Here is a 20722-nt window from a genome sequence, read left to right as displayed (position 1 = left end):
TCCTATTTACAAAAGTAATTAACCCAGGGTGACATGCAGATACTTTTGGCGCGATGCGTTCTTTCATTCGACACTATTGATTCTGACTGTACCTACCTATTTAGCTTGCTTCAGAATATTTTACTTAACATAACTTTTCTATCTTTACAGATGTTCGGCTCACAACCAAGATGAGGGGCGGCTAACTTTAAGAAACCGTAATCTTAATAAGTTAAGTTAAGCAATGTAAGCATTTAGGAAGAACAGTTAAGAAGGAAGATCAGAGGGATGGCAGATGGCACCAACGGGAGAGAAGTGCAGGGCATTCCAAATAATAAGTAAAGAGAGAAAGACATCACAGCTCTACGAATGAAAACTCCGATTTTGTTAGGCAACAGATTTGTAATAAAGTTTTTTTAACAAAATGTGAATTCTCTTTGATTTTTTTTTTCATTTCTTATCTAGGACTAAGGCAAGACGACAATCGTACAGCTGCGAAATTGTATGAAGAAATTATGAACCAAACACTATACACCTTATAAAACAAAGTCCTCGTCTATCTGTCTGTGTGTTTGTATGTTAACGATAATCTCAAAAACTAATTAAATTAGATTTATAATCATTTTTTTAAATTCTATGACCAGGATGCCTATGCCTACCTACCTAACCTAACCTATGCTGGCGCCATCTATAAAAGCCTTGGACAGTTGGCAACTGTCTCTTGTTTCGTTTGAGAGCCATAGCTTTTTCAATTTAGCTTTTAGCGACACCACTGACTGACACTTCGTCAAAGGAGGCCGCGTATGTATTTAAGTATACCAAGATAGGTAGATTTAGACCAAGATAAGTCTGTAACGATTTTGATAGCACACGCAGTGCAACTGTTATTTTAAACGTCTGCGAAATTATGACGTATAAATAACACTTGCACTGCGATGATGATGAATGCTATCAAAATAGTTGCAGTCATTTCTTGGTGTAACTCTAGGTAGATGGATTTAATCATAATACTGGTAATGGTAGGTACATCTGTTTAATTTAAACTGAAATCCGCTGATCTGCTGGTACATCGGAAATAGCCCAGTTGGCCGGCAGCCAACCGATTACACTGATGGAGGACTGAATGAAACTAGTGTTATTGAGAGGGTTATTCTTAGGTATGTATGTCAGTAATATGGACAGAGGAACTAGATTAAAAGCAATATTTAGTTTGGCTCTATAAATGAGATTTTTGAGTCTCATTTCAAACATACGAGTAGCCAGAGAGAATCATATTTACTTTGTCTTACGTTCAGTACTGTTTTACCATAAGGGCCCACGGGGCCCATGGCCCCCATCCCCCATCGTCAGGGGGCCCCGAAGGACACACAGTAACAGTATATTTAATTCCCATAATAAATAGAAGATCATACTATAGTAGAAAAATGTTCGTAACCCTTTATAATATAAAGGGTTGTATGTTGCCGCTACGGACTATAATATAGTCCGTAGCGGCAACATATACTTGCCATCATATTTAAAACAAAAACGCATCTCTACTAATAAGAATTACGTTTCGAAATCGAATGACTAGAAAGGAATGTCAAATGGTTAAAGGGTTAATTCGCTTTCTTTACTTTCCAAAAGGGCCCCAAATTCTTATAGGGCTCCCCCAGCATAGTTTAAGACGTTCCTGTTTACGTTGGTACTGGTACTAGCACCAAAAGGGACGAGTATATTTTTCCTGGTTCTTACCTATATACTGACTGACAAGTTGTGTTTTTCATGTTTGTAAACTGACCAAAAACCATTCTCATTTGTTTAAGTAGCGCTACGAACCCTAATTTGAATACACAATCTCCCAATATGGAACCGATTCTGATTTATGATTTTGATATGGCATTTGCCCTTGATTTTTAAAGCGTAACGTATAAATTAAATATAAAACCTACAATTTTGGTTTCGCCTCACGTGTTAAACGTATTTTTAAGCACCCAACACCCCAACAGCTGTTCAGACGTTAATTCAGACCGCAAAAGTAAACAAGGATCACTTCGCTAAAAGTGTAGACATTGTGTAATTTGGCAGCGGATCAGAGGAGTCAGGATCAGTGGGCCGTTTTATGGGTGTATGAGCGCATATATTACAAGTAGGTATAGGTATATGCACACTATACCAATGATTCATTGATTTAGATATTTTAGATAATCGTAAATCTTAGGTATTACGAAATACGAATGCATGAAGATTAACCCTTTGATCGCCAACTGATGACGCATGCGGTTACAGCCCAATATCAACCTTATCCGTGCTCGTCCGCGTACGTGTTGTCGGTCAGAGGGTTAAGGTTTAAAACTGTGAGCTAATGGACATAGCGCTCTAAGGCTTCTTTATTACCCCTAAAACATGCTTTCGCTGGAAAATTCGAGGGTATGATTTATTCTTAGATAACTTAGATTTTATACATCTTGACTACACTTTCAAGGGCACAATGGCGGAGCGTCCAACTAGATTCCCAAAGGCCTACCTAATAATTTGAAGTTGATAGCCTTAGTCTTATCCTAGTATGTATTGAAGAAGAAACAGGAAACACTATACAAGCACATACTTATTAGAGAGCCTACCGCACATGTAAATTCGTACTGATAAGCTGTTACTTTGGCATAAGTAGGTTAGGTAATACCTATTATACTGATAATAAAGTGTGGGTACTGGGTAATCAATTCTATTCTGAGCGTTATTTTTTATAATTCACGATAATTCTGTAGCATAACAGATCTGAGAGTTTTTGGAATGCTCAGTCGTAAATAATATTCCGGCAATAAATCATATTTCGTCTTCCGCGGCCTCTTTGCCAAACCGCGGTAATGAATCATGTTTATGTAAATTTTACATTAGAGGAATACAAAGTCTCACTATTAGTTTTAAAATATCAAGGAATAAGTACAGTCAGCATGAAATAGTGACAGGCGAAGTGGTCATATACCGGGTGTGGCCTGTAACACGAGCAAATAATTAAAACATAGATTGTACTCCTCAAACGATGACGCTTTTGTTCAACAACTTTTAACAATTATGAAGTATGAAAAATAGGGACTCTAACCCTATTTTTCATACAAAATCAATATTAACTTCAATGGACGCCATCGCCACGCCATATCATTGTGATTGACGTTGCTTGTCACGCCTTAAAGATAACAAAATTCGTAATACTAACATTGCTTCTTAGAATAAACTTTAAAGTGTATTTAAAATCAAACCACAAGTTATTTTTAAAAGTCGCTGATCAAATGTTGGTCAGTATGAGGAGTACAGCCTACAGTTTAATTTTTTGCTCATATTACAAGCCACACCCGGTATATTGCAACACTTTTGTTACCATAGTTATGAGAATGGGATGCAATATATAAATTATCTATTAATTTGATGATGACTATGACTGTACAGTCACCTGTAATAATATGTTACACAACAAAGGCCGCAAAAATATCTGACACGATCTTATTTGTAGGGCCATAAGAGCGTGTAACATATTTTTGGGCCTTTGAAGAGTAACATATTATTGCAGGTGACTGTACTATCATCCACACTGGTTGAAAGTATGGAAATATACTGCTGAAGGAAATATAATGGCACTGCTGAAGTTGAGCCAGAATAAATAATAGTACTAAGTACAGAAGACTCACTCTCTAACAAAAAGCGTCTGTCACGATCAGCACAGATATGGCCGCTAGGTGGCGACAGCGCCACGCGCGGCTTATGGCAAACCCTAAAATTGGGCCGAACGGATGTACTTTTAGCTACCTGTAGCAAAGCAACGAAATCGCAGAGTGAGACACGCCTGCCATAGGCTAGGTGACTGGTTACCAATTTTGTATTAATTGGTTAAACAAGTAAGCAAGGAGTTCTACAGTTGGTAAAAGAAACGTTGTAGTAATAAACTTATAATAGATTATATTACAAATATAAAGCTAAATTATACATTTTCTTAAATTCAAATTTTCTTTTTATATTCAACCTTATAAATAATCTATTGGAATTTTTATAAAAGTAAGTATAACAATTATGTCATGCCCTTTGTGACTTATGTGGTCAAAGTAAAATATTTGAAAAATGTAAAATTTACAGACAAAATGAAACTTTAGTTAATGTTGCTAGGCCCTATGTTAAATAAAGGGACATTTTTACCAGGCTAGGAGTTCTGTTCCAAAAATTGACATAAATAGATTGAAAATGAATAGACTGATAAATCTAGACATGGACAACATACATACATGGCAATGCTAATCTCACAATCATAGTACTTTTATTCTTTACAGCCTACTGCTCCATATAGTTGAATTAGATGATGATTATTGATTATAATAAAGTATTAATCCAATTTACATAAGTTGGTCTTGTCTATGGTACAGACAGCAACACTTTTAATTGTTCATCAGTGGACCTTATGCCTTTCGTAATAAGGTTTACAAACTGTCAGTTAACAGTGTGGGTGACGGTACCTGCAACAATAAAATATACAAAATATTAGAATCCCAATTACTCTACTGTCTATTACAATACTGTAAACTTGATCAGCATTTCCTATCATGCTTAATGATTGTCAGGCAACTCTCCCATTATAAAAATAAGATATTGACAGCCGTTTGGTAGGGAATCATTGTTTTTTAATCCATGGCTAACTCATTTCAAAACACCCTTACAGAAGAATAACATCAGTAAACTTACTAAGCCTTTTGCTTGAAAATGGCTCCCGTGATCGTCCCGTGCCGCTGTATGAGACACTGCTTAGTGTCGGTCTCCAGGCAGACGGTCGGCGGCTTCAGGTTGGGCTGTATCTTGCAGGCCTGCTCCGATATCGCCACGACTACGCCCGCCGAGTCAACGTGCGCGGCACCCTTCGACGCCAAACAGAGCCCTTGGTGATCCGCGACTAGGCAACCGTTCACGTTCGGCGTGGCCATTATCTCTTCGATTACTCTATCTAATTCTTTTTCCATGGCTCTAGGTGATTATCAAACCTTGGTATCAAATAAAATTCAATAAATATATGCGTGATGATTGAACAAAAACACAAAAACATACACGGGAAGGGAAACAAATGTCACTCTGACGTTTTAGTGTATGTGTACGTTCAGAAACTATTTAATCATATAAACCATCAGATTCAAACTTTAAAAAAACTGTACCATAACTACGATACTTTAATATAATTTATAAAAATGATAAAATTTTAATTATACTTGATTGAATTTTAATGATATGCAGAATTTCCGCATAATTTTTAGTTCTACATTATATGAATACAAAAAAAGTCTTCTGAACTGCTTTAACTCCCGTCACTGTCACTCTCAGAGCACACCTGTCAATAGTGTCAATCTGAAGATAATAAAAATCCGAAATTCAATCAATCTCGGTTTACGGCAGTCACATGCTAACCACTTAATATTTACCAGCTTATAATGTGAGAAAATTGTTTCATGTTTACGTGCAAATTATTTTGATGGGTGAGCGACTGCGACCTGAAGAAATGGCGACCACGAGCACGGCGGTAGCGACCGTCCCATCTCAGATCCAAGAGGTACTTTGTCTACTATTGTTTACTCATGTATCTGACGAGATAACAGACCGTATGTTAGTTATAGTGCTCATTTGCATTCGATCGTGACAAGATAATATTATGGCCATGTTTAAAAAAATTGTTATTCCGTCCAAGCAATTTTGCTTATCAACGGCGGATTATTCGACGAAGTTACCCGGGCTTTTGAGCGATGTGAACGTGTTAGATTTGACCAGGATCGTGGCTGGTCCGTTCTGTACTATGACCCTTGGGGACTTGGGGGCGAACGTGATAAAAGTGGAGAGTATTGATGGGGATGAGAGCAGAAAATGGGGGCCTCCCTTCATGAACGGTGATAGCAACAAGGACTCGTTCTACTATTTAGCAGTGAACAGGAACAAGAAGAGTATTTGTTTGGACTTGAAGTCACAAAAAGGTAAGCTGTCTCTATATTTAGTACTTTTGTAACAATATTAAGAAATTAACTATTAATCCTGCTGGGGCATACATAACTTGCATATTGTTAAAAAGGTTAGCAGTGGGTTTGGCTGATTGCCCCAGTGCCATAGTGCGCATATTAAATGGTTGTTTTTTTTTAATGTCCCTTTCACTCTTGCTACAACCACGCAAGTATTAAAGAACAGTTTCAAGGTACATAAGTCCCAAGAATTTATTTTCCTTTCTAATAGGTTCGGTGTGAAGTTCAATAAACATCTTATTTTATCAAAACAATCTTATGAACATTGAACACCCGAGTGAATGATAAACATTATCAAAGATTATGTTACCTTGATAAAACATCTATGATTACTCTCAAAATAAATATTGTTTTATTTTTTTAAATAACAATCTGTTTCTATTACTAACTTTTCTGGCATTAAATTCTTTTTATTCCGTTAATGTTAATGTAGTTGTACGGATTAACTTTTGAATGTAAAATATTAACATTGAAGGAAATTTAAATTGAATTTCAGGCAAGAATGTGATGTATGACTTAGCCAAGAAGTGTGATGTGATGGTGGAAAACTTCTTGCCGGGAAAGTTGGATAAGATGCAGGTCGGGTACGAGAGACTCAGCCAAATCAACCCCATGCTGATATACTGCGCTGTAACTGGCTTCGGGCCCACGGGGCCTTATGCTAACAAACCAGGGTAAGACTAGGTCTCAAATTAAAAAGAAATAATGAGAAATATATTAAAATACATACAAAGTAAGAAAAGAAAGAAAATATATACCTGACTAGAAATATGAATTGTCTAGAGATTGTTGCTATTATAGAGGTTAATTTATATTATAGCGCAACATTATTATTATATGGGGCATTATATATGACAAAGGACCTTATGGCGCTTACGCTGAACGCTGGCTACGCGGCATTGTATTTATATCGGAGCACCGTTATTAATGGCGTAAGCTCCATCGACATTACTGTCCTTTTCATAGATAACGTCATATATGTATAATCGTCACATTTCATATAAATTTGACATTAATCCTGACATTTCCACACTTCGTCATTGCAAATGCCATGCAGAGCTTCTTCCGATTCTAGGTGTGTTAATTTTTTTAAATGTTAGTCGCACCTAACTATAACCTTTCAGTTACGACGTCGTAGCCGCAGCAATGGGCGGCCTAGTGAACGCGACCGGCGAACGCAACGGCCGCCCCGCCAAGCCCGGCGTGGCCATCACCGACCTAACCACAGGCCTGCACTCCTTCGGCGCCGTCATGGCTGCCCTTTACTACAGACAAATAACCGGGAAAGGACAAAAAATCGACTGCAATTTACTTTCCACACAAATTTCAAGCATGATTAATTTAGCTAGCGTTTACTTGAATTGCGGTATCGAGGTGCAACGCTGGGGTACTGCTCATGCTAATCTAGTACCTTACCAAGCGTTTGAAACTAAAGATGGAGAGCTAGTCATCGGTACAGGGTCTAACGCTCAATTTGCAGATTTCTGTAGAATCATTAAGAAAGAGGAATTGATTAATGATGAGCGATTTAAAGATAACTCAGACAGAGTTAAGAACAGAGATGAAATAATAAAAATTATAAGTGAAGTTATCAAAACTAAAACTAATAAAGAATGGATGAAATTATTCCAAAACGCCTCGTTTCCAAATGGTCCTGTTAATAAGATGAAGGATGTTTTCGAAGATGAGCATGTAAAAGCTATAGGGTTGGTAAAAGAGCTGCCTCATCCAGCAGTAGGGTCGGTAAAGCTGGTGGGGCCGCCGACGGTATATAGTGCAGGGGGGAACTATGCGAGAACGGCTCCGCCAACGCTTGGACAACATACTAAAGAAATTTTGTCGGAATTCCTTGGGTATGATGATGGGAAAATAGATGGGTTGTTTAACGCTAAAGTTGTGCGATGATGATTGAATTGTATTACAATGTAAACTACATAGCAACACTCAAGGGACCGGATGTTTTTTGACGCTATAGTTTTCGTTATATTTTTAAGAGGGATATATAGAGATAAATTAATATTAAAGTAAAGAAACTATAACCATGTCGACGTTATAGAGAGTGACGATATATGGGAACTATATATGAGTTTACATTGTATTTACGAAAGTAAATATTTTTTTAATAAATACGTTTTTTAATTACACGCGTATTTTAATAACTTCCTTATCCTTTCCTTGCATTTAGAAACTTGCGTTCAAATAAATATCTTGATGTAAAGTATCTTTAGGAACTTATCGCACCTATCCCTTATCTCGCCCAATGTACATTACGATGCACACTCCGTTTCAATGGAATATCAACTTTTATAAAAAAAAACAAAGTAGCATTTCGTTTGTCACATAAAATATTCAAAACAATGAAATTCAACCCAATTAAAAATACAACTAGGTTCAAACTTCCCTGGCAATAATTTTGTATAGCGGACGGCACAAGGATCAACTATCTCGAAACGTGAAAAATAACCCAAATAAATAAGAATTAGTTCTTTAAATGCTAGACTTGTGGTCTTGATAACGTATATTGAAATACATTTAAATTTAAACCTTAAGGACATAGACTTAAGGCGTATTACGCTGGTTTTGTTCACTCGAGGCTATTATAGAAGTTACCACTCTCACATAAAAATAATATGTAAACTAATCATATTTGTAGGTAAATATTTTCGTTTTACTTTTTTAAGTACATGTTGATAAGAAAACAATGCTCCTCAACTTTGAAATCAATTTATTCTCGTTATTAGGTACCTATTCAATTCAACGGTTCAGTGAATTCTGATTTAAATACCTAGATTTCTTATTATTGACGTCATGCTAATCAAATTAGTGTATTTGTGAAACTATAAAAGTGGAGGTAAACTCAGTTCAATGTAAACAATCTTCAGTTCATTTGTATTCATCTCACATTGTGGTTTAGTTAGCCGACTTGATCACGCGGTCTTGTTTAGTAAATACTTTAGTTTAATATTTATGGCGTCTAAGATCTTATTTCTTACCTATGGCAAAAAAGTGTTTACTGTAAGTATCAAAATCGAGACGATTCATTAGTTTAATTTAATTGTATACCTTAGTACAATATGTTACATAGGGAAGACCGGTGTTACCCAAAACGGATATATTTTTGCTTACAGGGTAGCTCCATCCCTTGCATCATATTTTATGTGTATTTGTGGTTTTGATTGTATCTGCATTTATTGTTCCTTAACATTTTTAGGGTTCCGTACCCAAAGGGTAAAATGGGACCCTATTACTAAGACTTCGCTGTCCGTCCGTCTGTCCGTCTGTCTGTCACCAGGCTGTATCTCACGAACCGTGATAGCTAGACAGTTGAAATTTTCACAGATGATTGTTGCCGCTATAACAACAAATACTAAAAACAGAATAAAATAAAGATTTAAATGGGGCTCCCATACAACAAACGTGATTTTTGACCTAAGTTAAGCAACGTCGGGAGTGGTCAGTACTTGGATGGGTGACCGTTTATTTTTTGCTTTTTTTTTGCATTATGGTACGGAACCCTTCGTGCGCGAGTCCGACTCGCACTTGCCCGGTTTTTATAAGGTAATTTTGTTCTTCTCTCAGCCCGCAGAGCCGGTAGCGGTGATAACCCTCCGGCCGCGCAAGTCCCGGAAGAAGGTCGTCTGGACGGACGACACCGTCGACAATGAACACATGAATAAGAAGAAGTCCAAGTGTAAGTGTTACTAGGATCGTGAAAAAAAAAACAGAACCCTATTGTAAATAAAAAGATTCTGATTCTGAAATTTCATTCGATTGCGTGACGGATATACCTACGCGTTGCTGATAAGTCTCAGTTTGTATGGGATTTTGAAGCGCGCCAAGGGGGACGTTTTCAAATCAAGTCCCATACAAAATGACAACGCATACACTGAGAGAAAAGTACAACAAAAATACTCTTAGAATTACAAAAATAAACTTAATCCGGGGACAAGGAGAGTTAACTAATAGGAACAAATTGACTTTTGCAATTTCTATTAGTTCTTGCAATTTCTACTATCTGTTTGTTGAAATTATATTTGGGATTACTGAGCTGTTTGTAGAAATAAATAAACTTTACAGAAATAGTGAAACGTCCATAATTATTACAAAAACTTCATTTTTTCCCACTGTTTTTTAATTCCTGGTGATGATTTTTCTCTGTGTACGTCACGTCACGCTATCGAATGAAATTTACACTAATAGTTACTGGGCTATAACCGCGAAAATCGAAGTTCGCAAATTGCGGGGATTTTTCTCTGTCACTCTAATTACGCCTTCGTTGGAGTAAAAGAGAAAGATCCCCGCAATTTGCGAATCTCGGTTTTTGCGGTAGCCGCTCTGTCTGCACATGATTGACGCGACAGTATCCCGCCCGCGAGATAGACTACCGTGACGTATTTTTCTTTCTTGTGTATGTTTTCATTTTTGAAGCGCTGGTGGCCTAGCGGTGAGAGCGTGCGACTTGCAATCTGGAGGTCGCGGGTTCAAACCCCGGCTCGTACCAATGAGTTTTTAGTGTTCTTGCCTAGAGCACTATTTATATGAAATAATACGCGGAGATAGAGATGACGAATATTTACATGTAATGAGAGAATTATTTACAATGATTAATTTACAATTTGATTCGGAAATAAGATTTAGGCTTCCGCGCTGTACAAGGAAAATTTCGTTGTGTCGGAATGACATTGACGTAGAACATAGACGTGCAGCCGGGTTGTGGGCAGCCAGCATTGCGGTGCGCCACAGGACCCCCCTGGGAGAATCAGAGTCCTGCCTGTAAATGAGAAGGAAAGGTTACTTTCCGGCCAGACCGAGTGGTTCTCACCGGGACAACAGCTTGAGTAGGCTTAGCACTTGTGCCTGTAGGTGAAGCTGTGTCGCTCTGCATGTAAGCTGGTTTGACGCGGTCAATGGAGACTGTCACTGGTCCTCGTAGTAAATCCAGTGTGACGGTCTTGTCCGTTCTATTTAGCACGCGATATGGGCCTGTGTATGGCGGTTCTAGTGATCCACGCAGTGCATCCTGTCTAAGGAAAACATGGCTGCATGAACTTAGGTCCTTGTGAACAAAGACTGATTTGTTTCCGTGCCTTGATGCGGGGACGGGTCTGAGGTGTGACATCTGGCGTTTCAACTGAGTGACAAAATCATCAGGCTGCAGGGTGTTTGAGGTATGAGAATGAAAGAACTCACCCGGGATGCGTAAAGGCTCACCATACACCATCTCTGCAGCTGAGCATTTGATGTCTTCCTTCCACGCACTTCTTATGCCGAGTAGGACGATCGGCAACACCTCAGTCCACCTCGTGCTGTTGTGGGCCATGATGGCAGCTTTCAGGGAGCGGTGAAGACGCTCCACCATCGAATTGGCTTGAGGATGATAAGCCGTCGTGTGACGCAGCTGTGCACCACAAAGCTCTGCCAAGACCTTAAACATACGTGAGGTAAATTGACGTCCTTGGTCAGTAGTTACGGTTTGAGGACAACCAAAACGCGATATCCAAGTATCGTAGAATGCATGGGCTACCGTTTCAGCCGTGATATCAGACAGTGGCTTTGCCTCGGGCCACCGTGTGTACCTGTCAATGGCTGTGAAAAGGTAACGGAATCCTGATGAAGGTGGCCGACCAGATCAATGTGAACATGACTAAACCTTTCTTCTGGTAATTTGAAATTTCCAAGAGGAGAGGAGGTATGACGTTGCACTTTGGCACGTTGACACGATTCGCATGCACGTACCCAGGTACCGCAATCTTTGCGTACAGATGGCCACACGAATCTCTGAGTAACAAGTTTGATTGTGGATCTCGTACCCGGATGACTCATGCCATGGATGGTGTTAAATATCTTCTGTCGATGCTGCTTGACGATAAACGGACGTGGCTTTGCTTGAGACGTGTCACAATATAAATAAACATTGGTACCTGGTACGGGTACTTTCTCAAGCTTCAGTGACGAAGATCGATTGGCAAGAAGGTCTTGTAGTTCTGGGTCTTCCTGCTGAGCTTGCGCGATGGCTTCGAAGTCTGGTGGCACGGCAATGGTCTCGATACGGGAGAGCGTGTCAGCGGTGATGTTGTCTTTCCCGGAGATGTGTCTGATGTCGCTTGTGAACTGCGAAATGAAATCAAGGTAATTGAATTGTCTCGGGGAACATTTCCTGTCTTTTTGCTGAAAGGCGAAGGTGATAGGTTTATGATCCGTGTAAATGACGAAATGTCTGCCTTCTACCATGTAGCGGAAATGTTTGACACTTTCATATATAGCAAGCAACTCCCGATCATACGCGCTGTATTGCGTCTGTTGCCGTGTCATCTTCTTTGAGAAGAAAGCAAGTGGTTGCCACTGTCCTTGCACCAACTGTTGTAAAACGCCGGCCAAGGTCGTGCTTGAAGCATCAGTAACTAGAGCTAGTTCTGCGTCCATAATGGGATGAGCCAGTAATGTAGAGTTTGCAAGACTAGACTTACAGTTCTGAAATGCCTCTAACTGTTGATCTGTCCAAGTTAGTGCAGACGAACTTTTCAGCTTAGGTCCTGTTAGCATGTCGTGAAGAGGGGCTTGGTGTTCGGCAGCGTGAGGAACGAATCTTCTATAAAAGTTCAGCATGCCGAGAAACCTGCGTAAGCCACCGACGGTCTTTGGAGGAGGAAATTCCTGCATAATCTTTACCTTCTCGTCGATGGGACGCGTGCCTTCCTCAGAGACAGTAAATCCTAGGAATGTGACTTCTTTCTGGCCAAAAGAACATTTGGATTCATTGATGAGCATACCGTACTCATGGAACCTATCGAAAACTTGCCGTAGATGATCCAAGTGCTGCTCGGCATCTTTAGAAAAGATGAGCACGTCATCGATGTAGGAGTACACGAAGTCCAGATCTCTGAGCACCTCATCCAGGAACCGTTGAAAGGTTTGGGCAGCGTTTCGGAGTCCAAATGGCATGAATGGGAAGGAGAACATTCCAAATGGAGTCGTAATTGAAGTTTTGCAGATATCATCTTTGTATACGGGAATTTGGTTGTAAGCTTTAACTAAATCTATTTTTGAAAATATTTTACTACCAGCTAGTCGATGTGCGTACTACAAGCTCTACAAAGTTATACTTTCACTTCAGGGCTAATTTACGAATGTCACAAAGCTCTGTCAGAGGTATGTACCACCAATGGCGTAACTCTGCAGTGGATCAAAGGACACAGCAACTCACGAGGTAACGATGCAGCCGACATCCTGGCGAGAGGAGGCTCGGAACTGAAGGTGGCAGGACCTGAGCCAATCCTACCTCTGCCATATGCCTGGCTCCGGAACACGCTGCGACACAACACCAAGGTAAAACACCAGCAATATTGGTCTAACCTAGGCACATGCAGGCAGGCGAAGGAAGCCCTCCCGACACTCAACCCCAATCTGTCGCGGAGGCTTCGACAGCTGAAGAGACCACAGCTCCGGCTTTTAGCTGGGGCAATAACTGGACACGCCTCATTTAACAAACACCTATTAACCCTACGTGTTACAGATAGCCCCCTCTGCAGAGCATGCATGGAGGCAGAGGAGACAGCCGCCCACGTCATTCTCGAATGCCCAGGGGTGGCAAAATACCGGGCACAACACCTCGGCTCACCGGGGTCTCTCCCAGAAGTCGTCGGCAACATTAAGGGTCTGCTAGGCTTCTTGGTGGAGTTGGGTTGGCAGGAATAGTGCCGCCATCCCATCACGCAAAATAGGCGCAATAATAGACGTCGAGTTGCGGAAAACAAGCCCGCGATAACCTATAACCTATAACCTATAGTCGATGTGCGTAGTCCTCTATGTGGCGGACAGGGTATCTGTCAGGGATAGTGCGTGCGTTCAGCGCGCGGTAATCCCCGCACGGCCGCCAACCATTGCCTTTCTTTGGCACCATATGTAGCGCCGACGCCCACGGTGAATCAGATGGTTGCGCTACACCGTCGCGAAGCATCTCTTCAAACTGCTCCTTAGCAATCTTCAGGCGATCTGGAGCTAAACGGCGTGGTCTACAGAAGGTAGGAGGACCTGGCCCCCTAGCCAAGGTTACAATCGCTATCGCTTCGACAACGAAAAGCATTATGTATCTCTATCACTCTTCCCCATTAGTGTGACAGTGACAGTTGCGTTTCGATCGCTACGGAGCGTTAGCGATTGGCATCTTGGCTACGCGGCCTGGAGTAGTTCGGATGTAGTGAACAGTGGAATGCTTTACCTCTCGCGGCAGTCCAGATGGTTTCGTCAAACTGGGATACTCTGCTAGCAAGCGGTGGTACTCACTGTCACCCGAAATTGCCTTAACGCTGGGTTGGTTGCAGTGCTTAAGCTGTCCCGTAGTAGACAAGGTTGTTAAGCTGTCTATAAGTAGCCTTTTATTTCTGCAATCGATAAGAATACCATAATGTGCAAGAAAATCAGCGCCAAGTATAGGTTTGTTTACATTTGCTACGACAAAGTTCCAAATAAAATCTCTGCGTAATCCTATGTCCAACTTTTGCTTGATTATGCCGTATGTATGTATGAGCGAACCATTAGCGGCAGTAAGCGAGTAGTTGTCAGGCGACTTGCATTTAGGCATAAAATGGCGTGGCAGAACGCAGAGGTCAGATCCGGTATCAATGAGGTATTGAATTTTAGTTACTCTGTCCGTGATAAATAGGCGGCAGGTTTTAGTAGGAGGACAGTCAGCAGCCGCCACGGTAGACTGTCTTGCTAGTTTTCCGCTTTAAAGTTGCACGGCGGAATGCAATTCCGTGCGTTGGTACTAAAGTGACTATGATACCAGCACATACCTGATTTGACAGCGTGATACCGACCGTGAGACTTCGATCTGCTGCGACTGCGCGACCTGCTCCTGTTAAAACGCGGACGTCGCTGACCGCTGCTGTTACCGGTGCTTAGCTGAGCAATTTGTTGAGTCATTTCGCTCTGGATGCGCGCCGTTATAGATTGCTCCATCTTCTTAAACATGTCTTCGAACGAAGTCATGCTTGCAACCTGCTTAAAAGAAGAACAAGGTGTCACGTCTAAGATTTGGTCTGCAAGGATCGCGATGTCGTCTAAAGAAGCCGTCTTCTGAGACGCGATGATCGCTTGCACTTGAGTAGGTAGGCGAGTGGACCACAAACTTCGGAGAAAATCGTCAGTGACACTATCGCCAGCTAATCCTCGAAGGTGCCGAAGGAATTGGCTTGGCTTCCTGTCTCCAAGTTCTTCAAATTGCAGCAACTGACGTCTTTTGTTTTCCTGCGACGTTGACAGACGGTCGATCAATTGTTTTTTCAACTTTTCGTATTTATCTGTTTCTGGGGGCTTCGTTATGATATCCCGTACTTCTCGAGCCGTTTTGGGATCTAGCTCTCTGATAACTTGGAAGTATTTCGTGGAATCCGCTTTCACGCCCCAAACGGCGAACTGCGCCTCGACCTGGGCGAACCAAACTTCCGCATCTTCTGCCCAAAATGGTGGTAACCTCATGGTTAACCGATCCACCGCGGCGCCTGATCGTTCGGGCTCTATTTTCTCGCAAACGGAATCTTCGAATTCGTCGGTCATTTTGAAAATTTTGAATGTCGCGGGTCACCAATTTAGTGTTCTTGCCTAGAGCACTATTTATATGAAATAATACGCGGAGATAGAGATGACGAATATTTACATGTAATGAGAGAATTATTTACAATGATTAATTTACAATTTGATTCGGAAATAAGATTTAGGCTTCCGCGCTGTACAAGGAAAATTTCGTTGTGTCGGAATGACATTGACGTAGAACATAGACGTGCAGCCGGGTTGTGGGCAGCCAGCATTGCGGTGCGCCACAAGTTTTTCGGAACTTTGTACGAAATATCATTTGATATTTACCAGTCGCTTTTCGGTGAAGGAAAACATCGTGAGGAAACCGGACTAATTCCAATAAGCCTAGTTTACCCTCTGTGTTGGAAAGTCAGATGGCAGTCGCTTTCGTAAAAACTAGTGCCTACGTCAAATCATGGGATTAGTTGTCAAGCGGACCCCAGGCTCTCATGAGCCATGGCGAAAAACCGGGATAACGGAAGGAAGAAGTGTATGTTTTCATTTTTACTGTCTAGGTGAAAAATTGTACTACCCTCGAATATACCAACCAACCAATACTAACGTTTTCCAGGTTGCTGTATCTACGAGAAGCCGAAGGCGTTCGGCGAATCAGACTCGGAAGATAGCGATGATGAGTGCGAGCACTGCTTCGGACACGTGGAGAAACGGCACAAACAGCCGGGGAGTAGTACTGTTACGACAGACGAGCAGGTTTGTAACTCATTGAATCTTGTTCTTAACCCTTAGGGCCCACTTGCATCATTCCACTAACCCGTAGTTAAGCGGTTAAACCTTTAACTTAATGTCAAATTGTACTGGTAACCATGGTAACGCCAAGTTTATCCGGTTAACCCCGGGTTTGTGGAATGGTGCAAGTGGGCCTAGGTATACCAGGCGTTAACAGACGCGCGGCTATAGACCAATACCAACCATTCCGACAAGGTTTATGCACGATGGCGTTAGGATTTACTGAGGTCAATAATAATACTACACTGAGAGAAAAATCATCACCAGGAATTAAAAAACAGTTCTGTACTGGGAAAAAAAAATGAAGTTTTAGTAATAATTATGGACGTTTCACTATTTCCGTAAAGTTTATTTATTTCTACAAACAGCTCAGGAATCCCAAATATAATTTCAACAAACAGATAATAGAAATTGCAAGAACTAATAGAAATTGCAAAAGTCAATTTGTTCCTATTAGTTAACTCTCCTTGTCCCCGGATTAAGTTTATTTTTGTAATTCTAAGTGTATTTTTGTTGTACTTTTCTCTCAGTGTATAATATAATAATCTAGCCTATATACGTCCCACTGCTGGGCACAGGCCTCCTCTCAAGCACGAAAGGGCTATCGTCCCCACGCTAGCCCAATGCGGATTGGGGACTTCACATACACCTTTGGATTTCTTCGCTGATGTATGCAGGTTTCCTCACGATGTTTTCCTTCACCGAAAAGCTAGGTCAAAGGAGGCTAAAATCCTATACGTTGTTACCAGGACGGGGCGGCGCCGGAGGCCACAGCCGCCATCACGCTGCAGCCCTCCCCCGCGCCGCCCGACAACAAGGAGAAACCCCAGTGAATCACCACAAATTTACTCTGAATAAGGATGGTATTCCCGCCTGTACGGCTACCATCAGTTTGGCATTGAGATAAACGTTACCGTGAACGTAATTTGAGCGTTTTCCAAAAAAGTGGACATTTCATTCATGTCTTCAAAATATTGACTTCTTGGGCTCATTTTACTCAGAATCATTAGTACATTCACGCCTCATACATAAAAAAATGTGTCCAAAAATTTCCTTTCCAGATCGTCACATTCTTGTATGAATTTATTTTTTTATTTGTATGAACGTGACGCACTGGAATTTTTTTTTTCATACAAAATTTTGGGACGCATTTTTTCATGTATGAGGCGTGAATGTACAAATGATTCTGAGTAAAATGAGCCCAACAAGTCAATATTTTGAAGACAGAATGAAATGTACACTTTTTTTGGAAAACACTTTTACTTTCTATGCATCTCGCTCGTACTGACATATTAGTGCGAAACTGATATATATAAAGTAAATTACGTTCACGATAGCGTTTATGTCAATGCCAAACTGATGGTAGCCGTACTGTTCAATTTATTTGTCCAATGTGTATTGCGTCTCACATTTTGCTTTAATGAGAGTGAGACGCACTGACATTGGACAGGTGGAATACCACCCTAAGCCATTCATAAAAGTTGACACGAGATTTGTATTCAACTGTCAAAGTTTTTTTCAATCCGCGCCAGGTTTCGTGTATCAATCTCCTGTTACTATGCCCAGGGGCAAGGACATGGTATAATAATATGCTCCGCCTGGTACTCTCTTCCAGTCTTTTCTAGGTCACCTGACTGACACAAGCCTACGTCATCGTGCGACAGCGCTATATGATAATATGCGATAGCGCTATATATAGCGGCCATGTTATTGTGACGTAGGCTTGTGTCACTCTGGGAAGAGAAGACCAAGTTTTATTAGACTATGGGCAAGGATGCATTTCAAAGTTCAGTACCTATATACTATACTAACTATACAATAGTTAAGGCCTTAACACATTCACCGCTGAGCTACGGTCGTAACGCTACCGCGTAGCCGATAACATGGGTTTCCCGGTATGTAGCGAAAACGCTTCAAGGCACAACGACACCGCGAACTGATTAGCGCTGAATGGGTTAATTCGTAAACAATCGCTTCGCAATGGGGTTACAAACCCGTAGATTATTGGTTCCAACTCCAACTGTCTTGATTTGGAACCAAACAAAATAATTTTTTTTTAACTATGTACCTACAATTTTTCCGCATATCAACAACATACTATCTCCATGTATAAACTTACTGTTATGATCTAAAGTCGAAATATCGTTATAATGATTGTATTTTATTAAATAAACACCTTTTTAACCTGTCCCCTAAAAGTGTAGATTAGTGCCTTAAACACCAATTTCGCTCATCAATCGTTAAAAACAAATAATAAACTATAAATCTATAACAAGAAAGTCTACTTTGCAATGGCACTCCTCGATAGGTGTTTAAGAATTTTGTTTAAGGTTACATTTAAGTTTATCTGTTATAGCGAGACGTTTACTTAATATTCCATTGTATTTAATTTACTTGGTAATAAATACATGTGAATACAATTTTGGTTTTATTTCAAACAAGGCAACCCGTTTATAGTTTGTGCTGGTGGCGCCCCCTACGCAGTCTTACGTAATATTCCCAATTTCGGGAACTTTCCGGTGGGGCAGTTGTAATACCGGTTCCAAGATTTGACCAAAACTAACATGTAGGCAAGTGAAATAAAACATGTAAAAAAGAAACAACAGAAATAAGTAATATTACAATTTATTTCAGTCTATGAAACATATCCGGGCTAGCAAGCCTACGATTGCAATAATATCTAAACAAATTCATGGTGTATTTCCCATTTGTCCCCACCGGTATGGGAATAGGTGTTTTCATATAAATCATTCCATATATGGTGGCGGTCAACAAATGGAAAAAAAAAAACAAATTCATAGAGTTAGACCAAGAAAAGTCTTCAACGATTTTGATATCACACACAGTGCAAGTGTTATTTAAAACGTCAAACTTCTATGAAATTATACGTGCTCTCAAAATCGTTGCAGACTTGCCTTGGTCTAAAGCTCGGTTTTCCTAGGATAGCGGTGCCGTCATATAGCGGTCGTCTCCATACAAATAAATACGGCTAACTATGAATGTCGTAGTATTTTTTTTTGGAGACGGCCGCTATATGACGGCACCGCTATCTTAGGAAACCAGAGCATAACTAATTTTTGCCACTGACAAGGGGCCCATTTCTCGAGCGATATTAGACTAATATTATTAGTCCACGAACTGTCAAATTGTATGGGTTGCCATGACAACACACTAATAATATTAGACTTATATCGTTTGAGAAATGGGCCCAAGATTAGACTAATGTTGCCACGGTAACTCCTACGATTTGACAGTTCATGGATTAAATAATGTTAGTCTAATAGCGATCGAGAAATGGGCCCTCGGGTATTAATATTTTAGAGAATATAGCCATGGCGACGAGTAACAATTGATTCACACGACAAATAAAACGTGCTATAGGTATATAAATATGTGACATTAAGAAAAACTTTAATATGGCAAAATACTGCTTGCCACATTAACATTTTTATTTAAGTAGCAAGCCTAGCCATAATAGGTAGAAAACTTAGCTATTTATTAGATTTTCACCTAGATCAAGTTAACTGTTAAATCATGTGAGAGATCTGATTTGTGACATTAAGTTAATTTTGATATTTAAATTAAATTCTAATTATTCAACAATACATGTCATTTCCCACTAATATTTTTTTAAATAATAAATAAGTTTAACATAATATTAATTTTGTACAATGAATGGCTATTGTATGTAATCGTTTGTATGAATTGCATGTGTGAACAAAATCTTGAAAACATTTAACATAATATTTTAAATAAGGTTTGCTAGACTATGGTTTTTGGTAAAATCCTAAGGCACTAGTTTATTGGATCTAGAGATGTGGTATCAATTTATTGCTTCTCAATTTTAAAATATTTTCATCACACTCGCTCAGTAAATGTGGAATTGCACGCAGGTTTAGCGGGAGTTATAGAAAAAGCGTTCTCCCTAGGTAATTATGAAGTTTCTGCCATAATTAACAATTTTTTGTCTTTATACTTAATTTTTGTATTGCATGTGTGATGAAAAACATTGTGTGTACGCTCCATGTTGCACAATGTAATATTCAGGTATTTTATTTCTACAAGACTTCACTCTCGTGCTGTGAAACCCTCGACTTTTTATCTTACGCTTAGGTCTAGAACTAAGCAAGCGAGGTAATACACCATTTTTTCCCTTTGCATAACAAACAACAACTTATTTGTAACACTCAACATTAAAAATAATAAAGATTTTGAGAATATCAGATGTCTATTAGGGTAATTCGCCAATAACTGGCTACCGGCCAATAACTGGCCACCCTAAACTAAAAATGAAATTATATTCACCTATAAACATAATTTATTTTAGTATAAGGTTTCAATAACTAGCCACCGTATACTAAAATGAATTCTGTTTGTAGGCGAATAGAATTCATTTTTAGTAT

General features: G+C 40.0%; 3 protein-coding genes and 1 long non-coding RNA gene across 5 annotated transcripts in view; 3 read left to right on the top strand and 1 right to left on the bottom strand.

Moving 5' to 3' along the window:
- LOC134663464 (uncharacterized) overlaps positions 1 to 396 on the top strand; it is a 31941-nt gene extending 31545 nt beyond the window's left edge. Inside the window, exon 2 of the long non-coding RNA XR_010098144.1 lies at positions 151 to 396. This is a non-coding gene — a long non-coding RNA (uncharacterized LOC134663464). The remainder of the gene's footprint in view (positions 1 to 150) is intronic.
- Positions 397 to 3886: 3490 nt separating this feature from the next.
- Positions 3887 to 5018, bottom strand: LOC134664106 (ragulator complex protein LAMTOR5). Its single transcript, XM_063520694.1, has 2 exons — positions 4687 to 5018; positions 3887 to 4460 (listed from the first exon to the last, which is right to left on the bottom strand). Coding segments are annotated over exons 1-2 (273 nt in total). The 5' UTR covers positions 4959 to 5018; the 3' UTR covers positions 3887 to 4459.
- A 295-nt stretch (positions 5019 to 5313) lies between these two features.
- On the top strand, positions 5314 to 18739 carry LOC134663459 (uncharacterized). 2 transcript variants are annotated; one of them, XM_063519831.1, is made up of 4 exons: positions 5314 to 5539; positions 9576 to 9687; positions 16144 to 16283; positions 17069 to 18739. In XM_063519831.1, exons 1-4 carry the CDS (start codon positions 5462 to 5464, stop codon positions 17150 to 17152), a joined length of 414 nt encoding a protein of 137 aa, XP_063375901.1. In that variant the 5' UTR covers positions 5314 to 5461; the 3' UTR covers positions 17153 to 18739. The 2 variants fall into 2 exon arrangements, with proteins under 2 accessions (XP_063375901.1, XP_063375902.1); XM_063519832.1 differs by lacking the exon at positions 5314 to 5539 and adding an exon at positions 8856 to 9011.
- Positions 5547 to 8053, top strand: LOC134663443 (succinate--hydroxymethylglutarate CoA-transferase). Its single transcript, XM_063519811.1, has 3 exons — positions 5547 to 5954; positions 6493 to 6670; positions 7121 to 8053. The coding sequence occupies exons 1-3, from the start codon at positions 5639 to 5641 to the stop codon at positions 7899 to 7901; spliced, it is 1275 nt and encodes a 424-aa protein (XP_063375881.1). The 5' UTR covers positions 5547 to 5638; the 3' UTR covers positions 7902 to 8053.
- Positions 18740 to 20722: the final 1983 nt, after the last annotated feature.

This window comes from Cydia fagiglandana, chromosome 4 (assembly GCF_963556715.1).
Source record: "Cydia fagiglandana chromosome 4, ilCydFagi1.1, whole genome shotgun sequence".
NCBI classification, from domain to species: Eukaryota; Metazoa; Arthropoda; class Insecta; order Lepidoptera; family Tortricidae; genus Cydia; species Cydia fagiglandana.
This window is presented reverse-complemented; position numbering and strand designations above follow the sequence as displayed.